This window comes from Antrostomus carolinensis, unplaced genomic scaffold, assembly GCF_000700745.2.
Source record: "Antrostomus carolinensis isolate BGI_N321 unplaced genomic scaffold, ASM70074v2 scaffold6241, whole genome shotgun sequence".
Classification (NCBI taxonomy): domain Eukaryota; kingdom Metazoa; phylum Chordata; class Aves; order Caprimulgiformes; family Caprimulgidae; genus Antrostomus; species Antrostomus carolinensis.
Genome location: NW_010294726.1, coordinates 1 through 17508, shown reverse-complemented (window position 1 = coordinate 17508; position 17508 = coordinate 1). Strand labels below are relative to the sequence as shown.

General features: G+C 38.6%; 1 protein-coding gene across 1 annotated transcript; it reads right to left on the bottom strand.

Moving 5' to 3' along the window:
• Positions 1-2697: 2697 nt before the first annotated feature.
• Positions 2698-16391, bottom strand: ORC4 (origin recognition complex subunit 4; the record flags this gene model as incomplete). The annotated part of the gene is made up of 9 exons (XM_010177721.1): positions 16320-16391; positions 14068-14144; positions 12271-12361; positions 9260-9335; positions 8776-8861; positions 6621-6669; positions 5547-5698; positions 3191-3364; positions 2698-2784 (listed from the first exon to the last, which is right to left on the bottom strand). Coding segments are annotated over exons 1-9 (864 nt in total), but the record flags the coding sequence as incomplete, so codon positions are not given.
• Positions 16392-17508: the final 1117 nt, after the last annotated feature.

Genomic DNA, 17508 nt, shown 5'->3' with positions numbered 1-17508 from the left:
ACACACACCTTTACACAGAGCTACATGTCGCTCAGGTCACTCCAAGTGCTAAGAAAGGGTCTGAAGGTGCCTCTCAGTTTACAAATACAAGTTCCCCTTTTGGAATCTGCTAAAGTCTCACCTGGTTTCAATTTGAATCTTTACTAATCTTCACCTACCTGCCACAGAAAGTGAGTTTTGAACAAGTGTTAGTTAATAAATAAAGAGTTAACTGACCCCTTCTGACACTGCTCTTTCACAGCTACTGATTATCCACAAGCTTTTATACAGTGGTGGGGGCACTGGAGTCACCTGCACTTGCTCTTCAGGGCTTTAACTATTTCCCTTGTGAATATTTGCAGTTTTACATTCATCAACAGAAAAAAAATGGGTTTTAGTGACTACCTGTGACTTTTGCAGGTCTGTGTGATGAAAAACTATTTATTGCATCCGTTTAATTGAGGTTTTTCACTGAGAACATCCAATTCTATCTACCACCAGTCTTTTCCAGTCCTCTTTCACTTCTTAAACAGCCTCAAAAAGCTGCATGATGGTTCAGATTTCCACAGGTATGGAATAAAGCGTCATACTCTAAAGGCTAAAGGGAATTTGGATAGGGAAGAAGCGAAGGAGTGAAGAAATGACAGCCCCAAGTCCCTGACAGACATGCAAAATGGAAAGAAGTACAGGGAACACGGCAGTATCTGTATTTAATCCAGACTTCAGCTAATACAAAGGAATTAGAGAAGCACTAGAATCTGTATAATGGACTTCTATGAGTAAGATGACTTCACAGAGTGAAAAAGCCTCTTTCTAAAGGAAAAAATTCAGAACTTGCTGAAGAAAACAATTAGGAACTTCAGCCTCAGCTCTGACACACCTTGGAGCTCAAAGGGACACTATTCAAACAGCCCTGAGCTTCCTCTGACATTGTTCAAGAGACAGAATTGGGTGTCCCTAAACTAAAAATCATCTGCAATCTTGTAGTGAACTCAAGTAAACAGAGGACTACCAAAAAGAGGGCTCTGATTACACCCTGTGCTTCACAACTAGAGCAGGAAGTCTGTGATCTAGTTTTCAGAGCAGCTATAAACTCAAGTGTTGGGAAAAGCTGTCAGCACTAAAGAGCCCAGGAATATCCCACCACAGAGCTGGAGGTTAAAATCTGAATAGTTGCACAACACGAGGTAAGCAGGTACGTTCAGCAGTTCACAGGCTTCTCACACTGACTGAAGCACAGGGATGTTTGAAGATGGTTAAAATAAGTTTACTTATCTTCTATAATTAATGTTATTGCATTCATATTAACTATGTTAAACCACAGGAGTGAGGGAGGCAGACTAAAAAATAAATAAATTTAAAAAAACTAACCAAACAAAACCTTCCAAAGCCTGACCACACATTAAACTTCATCTCATTTGCTGTGACAGGAGGAAGTTCACTGTCAGCATTACTTCCTGCTTACTGAATACAGAAGTCTTGCCTTTCTCAGAGTGAAGAGGGAGGCAGCAGTCTCATTGTTTCTCCTCACAGCCTTCCTTCTCTCCCCTGAGATAACTGGGAAAGGTTGAAGCTACCAAGTAAAATTCTGAAAGGTTCCTCAGGCCCTTGATGCCAGACAACATGGTCATTTGGAAGATCAGAATTAACTTCTGTCTCAGTATTTTTAGGCATTAGTAGCCTCAACTTTCCAGCACTTCAAGATTTAAAAGGTTAAGATCACATCTCCTGGACTAGTGTCACAGTAACAGACGAATCTGGGACATCATCTGGGTTACCTGAATATATGAAACCAGCTCTGGAAAACAAAGTGGTGCCTAATCATACAGTTCATAAAGTGACTTTATCTGATATTCTGCACAAGAAAAAATTGGGAGTGATAAAAGAAAACAAAAGCATTTCCTCTGCAGGAATAACAAGACTGTGGATATATGGGAACTCTCTTACTGAGGAGGAATCCAGGAGCAAATCATCCATAAACACACGTAATCTGTGCTCAGGAGCATCATGGCAAGAGCATCCGTTTAGGAAGAAGAAGGAAGAAGGTTATTAACCTTGCTGTTGTCAATATTTGTTGACAACAACAAATATTTTAGCCCTGAGTGACGGTCATTCCAAATGAGGAACTGAGGCCAGGAGCACAGACAAACCCCACCAGTGTCAGGAGGAGGACAAAGCAGAGAACATAAGATGATTTAAGAACACAGTAAAAGACCAGACTAAAAAAAATGGCACCAAAATGTATTGATCTCTGAGGAAGACAAGACACTGATGAAGAGAAGCAGGTTTAATATAGTGACAGATTTAGTGGAAGAGAAGGAATGGAGGAATATTTGTCTGCAACAACAGACTTAAAGGTAGAAAAAGTAGCTTCTAGTACAAGCAGTTTTCAGGATTCACCAGCAACCAAAAAGAAACTCAGAAAGGAAAGAATATTTTGAAAGCACTTCACCTACAGTTTTGCTTGAGGAATGGAAAGCCTTGGCAAATTTTAAATACCAAAAGCCCAGCACCATTTTAATTAAATAGCACAGCCTCACAATGTAACTGCTACAGAAACTGGAACTACTCAAATTCATTAATAAAGCACACACTGCAAGAAACCAGTACTGTCAAAAGCCCACTCAATAAAAAGATGTTTCAAGAGAAGCTCAGATAACAGGCTTGGAAAACACAAATGTTGTTTACAGATTATTAGATACATATGCAAATACACACCAACAGCAAATGAAGCGAGCGCAGATCTTTGGTGTAGTGGAAAAGGTTCTGCAGCGTGTCTTGCACAGATTTATCTTCTGAGAGATACTAAAAAATAAATTTTAAGTAATATTTTAATCATCTCAGCAAATCATTTCATACTCACCTGAAAAACTAAGTTAGCCAACCTTCAGAACGAGCTCAGTTTACACTTGAAAATACAATTCTTCACATCCAACTCTCTGGTCTTTTTTGTAGCACTTACAATTTTATCTCCAGAACACTTGAAAATACAATTCTTCACATCCAACTTTAACTTCCTGGTCTTTTTTGTAGCACTTATAATTTTATCTCCAGGCTTCAATAAGCAAAGATTCTCTATCACAATTTGACTTATTCCCTATCAAACTCAAATAGTGAAAGGAAATACTAATCTTAAGTAAAAACTTTACACTGATAAACTGGTCTTACTTTAAAAGTTCTACTAAAATAAAGTATGAAGAACTTTAAATACCTGAACATTGTTATTCCATTTTTGAGCAAAAGACTCGTCAGGAAATTTAGCAGGGAGAGAAAGCTTCTCCTTGAATATCCTAATGTATTGTTTAAAATCAAAGGAATTCATCAAATATATCTGTCGGTGAGAGAACCTTGATTTTACTCTCTTCTCCAAGAGCTCCAGGATATCCTTGTTAAAAAAAGTAAAAATAATAATTAAAAAGGTAGATGCATTAAGCACATTCTTTGCTACAGTGAAAACTGCAAGAGAAATTATCAAAGTAAATTTGATTGAAAAAAAACAAAAGAATTATTAAATTCTCAGGCTTAAAATGTTCTAACAAGACCTTTGCTAATTATTACCTAACAACTAGCCATTTGCCCAAATCAGGTGATGCTCTACATCACCCAGGATAATGAGTTGCTAGGACACCCAGCAAAATTTCTCCATAGATGATGTAAATATTGCAGCTCCTCAAGTCTGTGTTCGAGATGTTGCAGCCTATCAGGGCTCCAGACAAGCTGTCTGTTTAGCAGGTACGGAGGTTGGTGGCTGTCAGTCACACGCCTTTTGTCAGACTGAAAGAATCCAGCTTCAAAAAAACCCCAAAACCCAACAATTTAAGAGCCAATATTTATCTTTTAAGGTCGTCACAGAATTAAGCAAGTCTGCCATCAGGTTGTTGGTTGGAGATAATAGAGAAAAGCTGGGTTCTCTCAGAACACACAGCGATAGAGTGGCATCAGAAACAAGCTGTGGGATTCATCCATCTAGAGGAACACAGTCCTATTCCCCTCCCTCACACTGGGACAGAATGGTTACAATTCCCAGTTTCTAGGAATTTTGAGTGCTCCTTTTTTTTTTTTTAAGGGTTTGTTGTGTGTTGCTTTTGGTGTTTTTTTACTTAAAAAAAAAGGCTTTAAGAACAGTGAAATTCCTCATCAAAAATAGTGATGAGAGTAAACAGGGAACCAACAGTGCAAAATATAAAGACTCCCTTTGATTCAGAAGTCACGTACAACAGGATGATGAGGATTCCAGACTCAGGACAGTAATGAAGCTAAAGAAAAGATTGGAATTTGCTAAAACAACTATTAATTATTCTATTAACTTCCAGAAATTTGCACAGCTAAATATCACCTAAACCAAATCAACCCTAGATTCAGGCTTTGATGCAATATTTTAACTATTATTATTCTTCTTGTCATAACCTGGCTATCTTCACCACCAATCCAGTTTATTGAGAAAAACAGTATAATTTTTATAAAGTATCAGCTTCCACAGTGTTAGAAAGTAATTATTTCACAGGATACACACAATCTGTCCACAGTTCCCTAAAATGTCATCATCAAAATCACAGCAACTTTAACAGGGATCCTAAATTAATTTGGAATATGCTGTTTTTATAGCAGAAGTGCCCTACTGAAGTCTTTGCTTAAAAAATAATTCCTTGTCCTCAGAAGAAGGATTTAAACACTGTAGGTTAATACAAGTCTGTTCCTGCCAACTGCTGACTAGGAAACTGAAATGCCCAGGAGCTTCTCCAAAGAGTGAGTGACAGTACAATATAAAACAGCCACACAGATAAACACGGCTCTTTGGTGTTACAGGACAACAGTTGTGCATCTCCTTAGCAATGTAAACCTGCTCCTCGAGCAGTAAAACTGAAAGCTTTGCAGTTTTTGGTCATGTAATTTGCTCTCAGCACAATTATTATTTTTTTTTTAATCTCTCCTATCCTCCTTCTCAATTCAAAAGTCCTGGAGCAGCTGGAACAAGTCCAGAGGAGGCCACCAGGATGATGCAAGGGCTGGAGCAGCTCTGCTGTGAGGACAGGCTGAGAGAGTTGGGGCTGTTCAGCCTGGAGAAGAGAAGGCTCCAGGGAGATCTTATAGCGGCCTCCCAGTACCTGAAGGGGCTACAAGAAAGCTGGGGAGGGACTTTTCATAAGGGCAATTAATGACAAAACAAGGGGAAATGGGTTTAAGCTGAAAGAGGGGAGGTTTAGATGAGATATTAGGAAGAAGTTCTTCACTGTGAGGGTGGTCAGACACTGGAACAGGTTGCCCAAGGAAGTTGTAGATGCTCCTCCCTGGAAGTGTTGAAGGCCAGGCTGGATGAGGCTTTGAGCAACCTGGTCTAGTGGAAGGTGTCCCTGCTGCTGGCAGGGGGGTTGGGACTGGATGAGCTTTAAGGTCCCTTCCAATCCAAACCATTCCATGATTCTATGAAAAATGGATAATTGAGAACAGTCTCTTAGTAAATTACAGAAGGTTTCAGGAGAGGAGAAGAGAAAACATTCCAACTAAGACTATATTCTCTTTAAAAACAGCTTAAAAACTTTGAAGAAGAAGAAAGCACAATTTCTTACCTGTCTACATGTGAGTCCAATAACTGTCACTGGAGTCTGTGCTGACTGGGATACATCGAAGAGGTTATAGAGCAGCGTCTGATTCTTGTGATGAACAAACAAGTCAAATTCATCCAGGATAAACAAGACTGGACAGCTGCTAGTTCGATCTCCTGAGACAGCAATTTTAAAAGTTAGTAGGGTAACACCATCCATCACCAGACATCCATCTCTACAGCTTTCACATTTTCTGCCTTTAACAATTGACATATTTTCTTTTAGCTTTTCACTGAGTTCTCCTTTCACACATGCGCTGCTACAACAGCAAAAGGAAAAATACACTGAAAAATGGGTAAAGTTTTGTGGTATTCTGTCAAACATCGTTTCTGGTTGCAAGGGAAAACAGACTTCTATGGCAAATTTAAAAATAATAATAATAATAAAAATAATAATTCAAATAATTGTGATTAAAAATAATCAATTCAAATAATTCAATAATTAAAATAATTCAATCTGGATAAAAGGATCTGTCCTGCATAGCTGACCACCTCATGCAAGCCTTACAGCATCAGTTATTTTAGGTATATGTTTGGTATTACTTATTTTCTACATTAATTTAATAATCATGACACATACAGCAGCCTTTCAATACCTGAAGGGGCTACAAGAAAGCTGGGGAAGGACTTTTCATAAGGGCAGTTAATGACAAAACAAGGGGAAATGGGTTTAAACTGAAAGAGGGGAGGTTTAGATTAGATATTAGGAAGAAGTTCTTCACTGTGAGGGTGGTGAGACACTGGAACAGGTTGCCCAAGGGAGTTGTGGCTGCTCCTCCCTGGAAGTGTTGAAGGCCAGGCTGGATGAGGCTTTGAGCAACCTGGTCTAGTGGAAGGTGTCCCTGCTGCTGGCAGGGGGGTTGGAACTGGATGAGCTTTAAGGTCCCTTCCACCCCAAACCAGTCTATGATTCTTGAGCTAGATTTCTTCAAACCACTTGTACAAGAAGATGGAAAAGCATGTCCATGCTAACTTTTCAGTCAAGTGACACACACACACACACACACACACACACACACACAGTTTCAGGAGCGTTTACCTTTCCTTAAAGCTTCGAGAAGGAAGGCAAGATTTTCAGCAAAGCTGCCCTACACAGAGAAGAAAGTCAAGTTTCACGATCGATTTTCAGTGTCATTCTCAGAATTGTGTAACTACATCAAGTTCAGGCATGTAAGGAAGGTCATTTCCGTCTGAAAACCTGATTTCAAAGCCAGTGCATACTCAAAAATTTACATTTTCATGTTGTATAATCATAACCCCCTCAGGACAAGCAAACTGACAGTAAACCCCACATTGATCCACTCCATTCAGTCTGAAAATCTCAAACTAATTGCCTCGGACCAAAATTAGTGATCAGAATGTCTACAACAGGCTAAATTTACAAGAATCTTCCCTTAAATAACATCTACATCCTCATTTTCCATCTACACACAGGCACAAACTGCCACCTAACGTGTTCCACCGAGAACAATCAGTAGGGAGCTTCTTTAATTTGCCACCTCGTTAGATGAGAGCATCAACCATTCATAAAAGAACACAACGAACCGCCACGAGCATCCTGCTTCAGTTACACACACACATTTACACACTCACGTTGTGAGAGGGGAAATAACTCCTCAGTAAAGGCCACAAGCCCTATCAAATAAGGTAGAAAAGCCAATTTTCTCTCTGAAAGTGAGTTGCAGAAGCTAAGAAAGGAAAAGTTTCTATGGAGAGAAGGACATTCCTGTAAATCAGTGTGTTCCCATGCCCGTGTGCAATCAGATGGTTAAGAGTTTAAAGTAGTACTCCACAGTAATTTAATGGGGAAAATTATAGGGGAATTAAGGATATTTAAGTTCAGTTTTGCCTCCAGCATTTTTGGTAGTGGACCTTGGAAGGTTATTCTAATTCTCTATTGAAAAGACAACTCATTTAAATGGCTACACTGAAATTAAATACTTGCTATTTCCTTTTATTACTGCAGCTGTATTTGGGGAAATTTTAGCTTGGCTCACCACCAGAAAGGTTTCCCATTCTCTGTAACTAAAATTATTTGGGACAAGTAAGAAAGCAAAGCAGAGCCTAAGCAGCAAGCATTTCCAAAGGATAATAAAACCTACTCACTACAATCTGCACTTCATCTTGCATTCCACACTGCCTCTAACCTTCTTCTCTGGTTTCTCTTAACTAAAGCAGTAACATCTTTTATCTCCTTCGCTTCCCAAATGCAACTGATGAAAATAAACCTTATCTATTGAGATTGCACCTTTCTCCCCTCTCTTAATCCCGCTTTAGGCACTTGGATTGGCATGACACATGACCCACAACTATGTAAATCCTGCCCATCTCCAAGGACCTGTCTGGGAGCAAAAGGGAAGATGATGCTCACAAGGACCTTCTGTGGTAGCAGGAGATGGCCTCTCAAGAACGCTCACTGACTAACAGGTAACAACCAGGGTAGCTGAGATCACCAGCCCGAGTTATTTCACACTCAAATAAGTGAAATTTAACCTGGAGCACATCAGTTATTCTCTTTATGACTGACTTTAGTACTCATGTGAGTTATCTTTGAGAAAAGGTCGATAGAAGCAAATATTTTTCTAGAAATTCTAGGCAAAGTGAAAGGCTCTGAGGAGCCTGGAGACATTTCCCTGTGAATTAAAAAAGACTGCAAATATACTGAAGATCCTGCTTTTTGGCTGATAAACTTGCTTAATCTGTTTCTTGAAACGTGAAAGTGGATGTTTCCGAAATACTCTACCCCTCTGAACAAAGTCACTTTGGAATGCTTAATGTCTGTTTCGTTTTGAGGCTTGAAGTAAATTTTTAAGAGAGCTTTTGCATTCTTCCTCCTTCCCCAAGTCAAAGTTGCTGTTTTTTGAAGACGTATCCATTGAAGAAGCATTAATATTGCTCAACTAGCAAAATGTCACGTTCAGCACTTGTGTGGAACACAAGTATTTATTGGCATGCTTGAAGTGTCTGGAAGCCAGGGTCTTCACAGGTAAATAGTGCCACAGTTCACTACTGTCACCAATTATTCAATACTGTAAAAGACAAAGCTTTGAGCAAACGCAGACAGCCCATCATAATTTCCCTAACAAACTCTCAAAGCCCTTTCAGCCTCTGCAAGCTGCATTCTCTAAAGCTGGTTTTCTAGACAAGGGTTTTTGAGGGAGATAAGGGAAGAATATAATAAAGCTGATACTTACAAAAACTTTATCCCCAACCACGTTTTCCAGGTGCAACTGTCTGGTGATCTCCTTCAGGGCTGTTTTATCATTAGTCTGTAGAAGGCCTGAAAGAAAAGGATTGTTTCATGAAGAACTGGCAGTTTTCCTTCACTTCAGGAGGCCACATTCACAGCCACTAGAAACTCAGCCAGAAGCTTCTCTCTATATCCATGCTTTTGAAAAATTAATACTAGACCGTAATTTTCTGTATGTAATAAGTTACTTAAGAGCTCATTTACAACTGAACTGAATGTTAAAAAATGTCAAAATGTTAAAAAAGTTGTTAAAAAGCACAGAAGTTCTCTTTATATAGACATGAAGAAAGGTGTTTTGGAGCTCATAGGTAAATGTGTCCATAATCACAGCTTGATTTCAACTGCTGAAGCCAAAACTGTTGTTCAGTACATACAATACACAACAATTGAATGTTTCAATAACATTTGAACAATGCTGTATTACTTGCCATTCAGATGAACTTCCAAGAGGTTCTCTCTAACTTGTTTCATTTCCTTGACCTCTTTTAAGACATGTTTTAATAACTAGGAAAAAAATACACAATTTATTTACAAGATTAATGGATTAACAGTGAGAAAAGTGTACAAGTGGCTATTATCAGATAAGAAACTATGTGCAGCTTCTCTAGGTAACAGAGTTTTTGAGTATTTTGAAGAAAAAAACACTAACATGACAATTTCACATTCACTATCATAACTGTAGCAACTACACTTGTTCATTCTGCTGAATTAAAGAAATACAAAAAGAACTCCAGTATTTCAGTCACTACATTTCTGGGGTAATATCTACGTCTTTTGCTTTAATCAAAATGAGCTTTAAAGAGTCCGAGATATGACAGAACCTTCTCTTGAGTGAGTGCAGTATTCAGCTTCATTAGATGCCCCAGAACAAAAATCTCTGCTTTGAATCTTTAAAGACACTATGCTTATTCTTTTGCTCTGGAAGGTAGGAAGCATGAGACAAAACTAAATTGCAGGTAACTACATCAACTATTGCTTCTCAAACTTAGAGGTCCCACATTTACAGTGCATTAAGAACTTGTGCTTGGTAAAAGTCGTGAGAAATTTTGATTAAAATGCATAAAAGTAGATGAAAGGTTGAAACTTTTCATTCACTTGCCACTTCTTTGCTTTTGTTTTCTCAGCTGAGAATTTGCAGCTGCCATCTATGTGTAGACACACACGCACATATACACACACACACATATACACACAAATATACACACACACAATTTGCTGGTAGTCTTTTTTGAGAATCACAGACTGGTTTGGATTGGAAGGCACCTTAAAGCTCATCCAGTTCCAACCCCCCTGCCATCAGCAGGGACACCTTCCACTAGACCAGGTTGCTCAAAGCCTCATCCAACCTGGCCGAGAACACTTCCAGGGAGGAGCAGCCACAGCTTCCTTGGGCAACCTGTTCCAGTGTCTGACCACCCTCACAGTGGAGAACTCCTTCCTAATATCTCATCTAAACCTCCCCTCTTTCAGCTTAAACCCATTTCCCCTTGTTTTGTCATTAACTGCCCTTAGGAAAAGTCCTTCCCCAGCTTTCTTGTAGGCCCCCTAACTGGCATCTTGCACTTGATGCAGAGTAAGAAAATTATTCATTTCCCATATATGATTTTCTTACTTATATTCTGTCAGTAAGGATCACAAATTTTTTCATCTTCACTATCCTTATGTAAAAGGTTTGGAAGTAAATTTGGTCTTTAATTAAATAATAAAAATAGTTGGAGTTTTGGTGATTGAGGGGGCACGTGGTGTTTGAGGACTCGTTCTCTTGTGGGGTTTTTTGGTTTTAAACTTTCCCATTTACTCCAATTTGTTGCAGCACAGAGCTCATCCGTGCTTTTTGATTGACACTGTATTTAGAAGCAGATATAGTTACACTCCTACTAATGGTGCTATATGGATATTTGCAACAACAAAAAACAGTTTATCCTTTTCATTTCTCAAGTTTATGCCCAACAAGCAGATGCCATCCTTTCTGGCTAGCCCCTTATCCAACAATCTCAATTGAACCTTGAAAGTTTACATTGCAAATACAAGAGAATCTAAAAACAATTTCCTGCACTATGAGAGAGCTTGCTGCTTATTTACAATCCATAAATCTAGGAAAGGAAAAATAAACTCTGGTTCAAGACTAGCAGGAAGCACAGAGATGGAGGAATCCTTATTTGCCACTGATTTATCAACTCTTCCCCCTGCTCCACACAGTATTTGGGCAATTATCCTCCTTCTGAAGCATCTTGGGTAACAGAAGAAGGTAACAATACTGACTGTGACTGAAAAGCAAACCAAGAAACCTATGTTTGTTGATAACAAATATACATGTATATTTATATAAGAAATATAAATGTATATTTGTTATCAATAAACTGGCAGAATGATTGGTGTCAGCTGTATCATGGATTTGTTTCCCATCTCTTAATTTATTTCTATCCAACTATATTTAAAAGCTTGAAACCCACCTCCTTTAGCACTTGGAAAGACTTCCAAAGTAATTTTTGTAATTTTTTTTTTTATCTTGGATACTTTTTGCAGTACCAGCCAACTTATTTATCATATCATACACTCGTGTAAACATGAAAGACTTAAGTGTTTTACACTTTAATATTAAGCAAACACTTAAGTTAGATGATATCCCCATTCACACGCCTCAACTAAAAAGAGCTCCTTTAAAATACAAAACCTACACCTGTAAAGTAGAACCACCATACAATATTCTGCTTCCTAGCAATTTAGGTAACAATATTCTCTGACACATTTAAAATAGGATTAGGATATCTTACTATTCTCTCTACATAAGCAGCTCTGTAGAAATCTACCCCCTAGGCTGCTCCTTTTCCAATTTTTGGATGCCTTTTCAGTCATTTTTAGCCCAATAGCAACAGCAGATTAACTTTTAAAGGGTAAACAAAACGTGGCTTTAATTGCAAAGAGGAACTCCTCTGTGGCAAGAACCACCCCAGAATTGTAGTCAGAAAAACGCTGAAAGGAGGCAGAATCTACGACACAGATCACTGAATGATAAATGCAACCTGTTCTGAAAAAAGTATTTCATTTTACACGTTCTGGGTACCTGTAAGGTGTCATGAAACCTGGTGAACACAGGCAAAGAATTCCAAAACCACCAGTCATGACTTCTGCAAGTCACTGCGAGGATGGACAGGCACATGTTTTTGTCAGCTACATGTCTCAGCTCTTCTATGTTACAAAATCCCCAGGAATTGAAAAATTTCAGAAGGTTGTAAGGAAACCAGTTTCTCCATATTGTTATTTAATGAACTCACAAGAAGTCCTGAAATCTTTTGTAATTCTATGAAAACAGTTAGCAACTCTCTCTTTAAAAACGGGCAGAGATGAAAATTTAGCTCCAAAAGCTCCCAGGACTCCAGTGAGGTTCTCTCCTGCTTAACTTGACCTTGTATAAACTTTTAATAATAAATGTGTATACCGTAGTCTTTCCTGATCCTCGGGGTCCAATAATGAGGGCAGAATTACTTTCTCCGTGAACTGTAGTTCGTTTCAGCAGTTCCAGCAGATGTCTGTGTTGACAACAGCAAGAGGTTAAAAACTTCAGACAACATTCACTGAAACCATGGAAAATTCAAAGAATCTTTAGAACATCAGGGAAAACTTGATACACTTCAACTTGCTCTCAGAGCCAACACTCAGGGTATGCAAAAATGTCATACAATAAAGTACAAAAGGCTGAGTGATTAGATCTCTTAAAATGTTTTAAAATATTAAAACGTGCAGACATCAGGAATATCACTAATTCATAAAGTTCTACAATTCTCCACCATGAAAGGACAGACTTCAATAATTATTTCTTTCTTTAAAAAAAAGAAGAAGATTGCTTTCTGTGATACCACTATAGCTCACAGAAAAGAAAGACCAGCAAACACACTGAAGGAAAACCTTGACACCAGTAAAAAAATTAATAATTTAGTGGAATGTATTCATTTTGACAATCTTGATAAAACTGATGATAAGCTCAATTTGAGCATTCAAAGCATGGGAATGGTAACAGTGATACTGAAATTCAAGCTCATATTCTATTCCTACCCAAAAGGAGGAATGAAGAATAACTCTAAGCTATCTTCAGATAGACTTGTCACCTCGTACCACAGTTAAAGTACTTATAAAAATACTGGCACTTCCAATCCCTAAATGTTTACAAACACATACATTTAAAATGCTTTTTTCTTTTTTTTTTTTTAACTTATTGACATCATTAATCACTTCCAAAAGAGTGATAGAACAATCACAGGAGAGCTTAGCAAACACATGGGGTTTTGTTCCCTATATGAGAGCTCTGATACATCTTGGGGAAGAAAAACTAAGAGTTGGGAAGCTCATTACATTTTCTGCCCAGTATAATTCACCAACAGGGGCATATTAAGTAGAAGGCAGCCTGCAAACTGGTTTTCAGAGTTGCAACGTAAAGAGGGGAGGTTTGTTTGTAGGATACTAACACCATAGAAACACATTTCCTCATGACAACAAAAAGCATGGCTGTGTGAGCTCTGCATCTATATTATAACACACTTGTTTGAATAACAGAAATGTTATTTTCCTTCCTGTATTTTCCTTCCTAACACTCAAATCAGGTGATTCAACTTGCATAAAGTCTTGGAAAACCTGGTTGTTTAAAACAAGTTCTTTAGATATCTTCAGAATTTGACCTGCATCTGTAAAAGAATTAGTATTAGGACAGAATTATTGTCACAGCAGGTCCCTTCTTCCTAAATTTAACCTCTGCATCAGGTGATCCCAAGAAGCAGGCTTGTTTTAAATACAGGTCTCTACTTCAAGAAACATGGTGTTGGCATCCAAGGTTTAAGATTTACTTTTAACACAGCTTACCAATAAACAGGGGAAAAACTGAAGTAAAAATAAAGATTCACAGCAAGAGAATTTAACTTTTTGCTTGGTCAGGTCATTAAACATAGCCTTAGAGTATGCACTGAAGTATCTTTCAGGCTTAAAGTGTTTCAGGAACTACAGATTTGAAACAAGGACAAGAAATCCAGAACCCAGAGCCTGACAAAGCAGCAAGCAACAGTTGTATTAAAAAAACTCTCAAAATCTGAGACAATTTTTAGAAACATCGTACTGCAATTCATTTAAACCTGTATAAATGAGAAAAAAATAGAGGTATAGGAAAATTCTGACTTCACCTGATTATTTTCTACATTAACCTGAGGTTAAAGTGGAAATATCTTCCTATTTGAGTCTGCTCACTCACCTGTACTGCTGTTCAACCCCAAACAGTTTGCCAGTAGCATAATGGTGACAGAATCTTTCACGTAAAATTTTTTGCACCTACGGATATAAAACAAGACAGAAAAAGTTCTTGGTGCTTCAAACACCAGAACGTACCAAGAATGTAACTACTGCAATAAAATCATGGTAAAACATGCACGTTTCTGTTACTCTGTAACATCTACATTTTAATTGCCATCAATGACACAGGGGCTTTGAAAGTTGGAATAAAGTTGCAATAAGCAGAATATCTAACTGACTCTTTTGTAGCAGAAAAGAGCAAATTCAATTCAACAACAGCAACATGACTTTGGTCCCTTCTGCTACAGTTTCTCTCCTTCATCCTCCAAGGGCTGGTACACTCTCACCAAAATTACCTCAGTAGCTTATCTAATTCATAGTTCTAACTCATTGCGTAACAGCAGCTGATTTAAATAAAAAGTAATCCACTTAATTACTCCCCGAAATCGTCAGGAATACACTTACTGCAACCCTCGCAACAACCTTTCAGCCTATCACCCGCAAACAGGAGAAAGCATCAAATTCACAGTTTCTCTGAAGATTCAGTTCAGATACTTTGTTCCTGCAAGTCTGGCATGGGGGCAGGAAGCAGTAGGAAGCTGAAGCTAATGCCTTGCTTACAGAGGATGGAATTAAACCCGAGCAGCCTGATCATGAGGTAAAGTCCTGAAGCCCTTCAAATTGCACAGCAAATACACTTATTTTAACTATTAATTTGTAGGCATTGCTGGGGCTTTCTTTAGAGATGTAATTGCCCTGACTTCTGTTTTGCACATTAAGAACTGTCACTTCAAATTGTATCCTCAATCCCCAAACAGCCAGACTTCAGCATCATCGTAGATTTCCTCCTACAACTTGACTAGTGGCAAGAAAATGGGACAATCCCAGTTTTTAAGAATTTACAGGACTCTATACAGCCACTTCTCCCTGTCCCTCATTTAAGTCACCCCAAAACACCTGCACACTCCATTCTTTTACAATGCTTGGTGTCCAATTCAAGAGGGATGTTACTAACAGGCTTTTAGCCTCTTGAAAATATATTTTCTTCTAACACTTAGCTAATGTCTGATTTATGATGGAATTATTAGCAGCAGCTCTAGGCGTTTCATTTAAAATTTAAAAATAAACACATCTTTGTGAAATATAAACAATGGATAGAAGAACAACAGAAATCTGTTTTACTAATAATTCCACTTTAGGAAACAAATTCTTTTTTAATATGAGCTGTACTTGTCTACCTGATTTTTCAGTTACTTTTTCTTCTACTCAAGTCTGACTGATTTAATTTCCATATTCATTCCGTTTTAATGAATAATCTATCTGAACAGTCAGCACTGTCCATTCACAAATGAAGAGGTTTCCCTCTTGTAAAGGGATTTTATAAATAAGGGGAAGATATTAAATAAATGGAAGGTAAATTTAAGGAAATAAAGTAATAAGGAAATAAAAGTAAATAAAGGGAAGATATTAAAATATAAGAAATTACTGGACCAGAGGTAATTCACTACAAGATGCATCAGGTTTTAAGTAGCCACTTTGAGAAAACATGAGAATAAAGCTTAAAAACTCAAAAAAACCCCCAAACTGATTCAGGAGCTGCTGCCTTGCCTAACCTAAGCTGTTAAAAAAAAAATCCCCTAGATTCTGATTCACCCGACAAAGAGGAAGATAAAGAATCTGATTAGATAAAAATAGATTTATATGCAAATCTGTCGCCACAAAGGGCTGTAAGTGCCCAAGACCATCCTTTACCATTTTTTATTAAGACTCCAAAAAGTAGGTCAATATTATAACACTCGGAGCAAGGGAAGAATCTGAAATAAATACAGAACATAAACACAAAAAACCATCCACAGCCCTAGAAATTACATCAAGTATCTGCAGGTGCCTTTGTAAGTGGTCTAGTAAAAAACTATCGAATGACATAGGATTAGGAAGAAGTTCTTGGCTGTGAGGGTGGTGAGACAGTGTCCCAGGTTGGCCAGAGAAGCTGTGGCTGCTCCTCCCTGGAAGTGTTGAAGGCCAGGTTGGATGAGGCTTTGAGCAACCTGGTCTAGTGGAAGGTGTCCCTGCTGCTGGCAGGGGGGTTGGAACTGGATGAGCTTTAAGGTCCCTCCCAACCCAAACCAGTCTGTGATTCTATGACATGGATGTCAGAGGATGGAAAAGCTTCCTCACTTAAAAACAAAGTCAGCTAATCAAGACGTTACTGACCTGTGAAATGCATTCTCTGTTTGCTCCACTGCTCTCCTTTGACTTACGTTTACTCATTGCAGAAGTCTTCATCTTTAAATAAGAAAGAGAATACACAAGTCACACTAAATGACTGTTCTCCAAATAATTATGTTAGTCAGAAACACTCAGATTTTAGTAAACTAAATTTAGTGCAGCAGACACAAGACAGTTGCTCATTTGTTAAGAACTTAAGTTGTAATTAAACTGTTTCTTGACTGATAAAGAGCCAGCAGTTCTCCTTACTAGTAAAAAAAGACTGAAGCATTTTTAGTTAATTTCTAATTAGACGAAATCCATGTTTCCACACAACTTCTGCACAGCATTTCCTTTAGGATGCTTTCCAGGGCAATGCAAACAGTACTGAATGAAAACCTCAAGTTGTGTTCCAAGTTTTTCTAGCAAGTTTCTTCACAGCAATGACGATGTTCACAAGCCTGTGAATGACGTGCCATGAAGCACAGCCACACACAAGCCGAGCTCGCACAGAACCAGGAGTGACACAGCTCATCTGAAGCGTTCACACTTCAGATACGTTATTGTGAACAACCACATCGATACCCTTCGAGTGAGTTGTATTAACAAGTGACATTTTTACACCTTCTCCTCTGACCAACCACCAATTTGCTCATTTTAACTGCCTTTAAGATAATTTGAAATGATATATTTATGTCTCTGCAGCCAGAACAAGCTCCAGGCACGTGCTAACATGTTAAGTCGCAACAATAAAGTTTTTAAAGGAACAACTGTCTATCCATTTTTATACTAGTACGGTTTATCACAATAACCACAGAGAAGGAGCCCGGGTAAAAACCAATTCTCCTGCTCTGCGCTAACAGAAAGTTTCCAAGAGTTGCTCCACACCAGTTTATGCTTCTTTTAGCGCCGTGTTTTCCCTCTTCCCCCAGTTGTTCTGGTTCTGTTGCGAGGCCAGCATCGCTCAGGACCCCGGCACAGCGGCTGCACCTGCAAAGGATGATAAAAAACGACAGGAATGAAGCGGTGACGACGGGCGCAGACAGAGAGGAGCACAAGGCACAGGAACACAAAGCCCAGAGGCTGAGCCGAAGCCGTGAGATTAAACAAACCGGAGTGCAACAGCCTCAGGGCTGGCAGCGGCGAGGGGCACGCCACGTTGCTCCCCTTTGTTATCCGAGACTCACACGGTCAC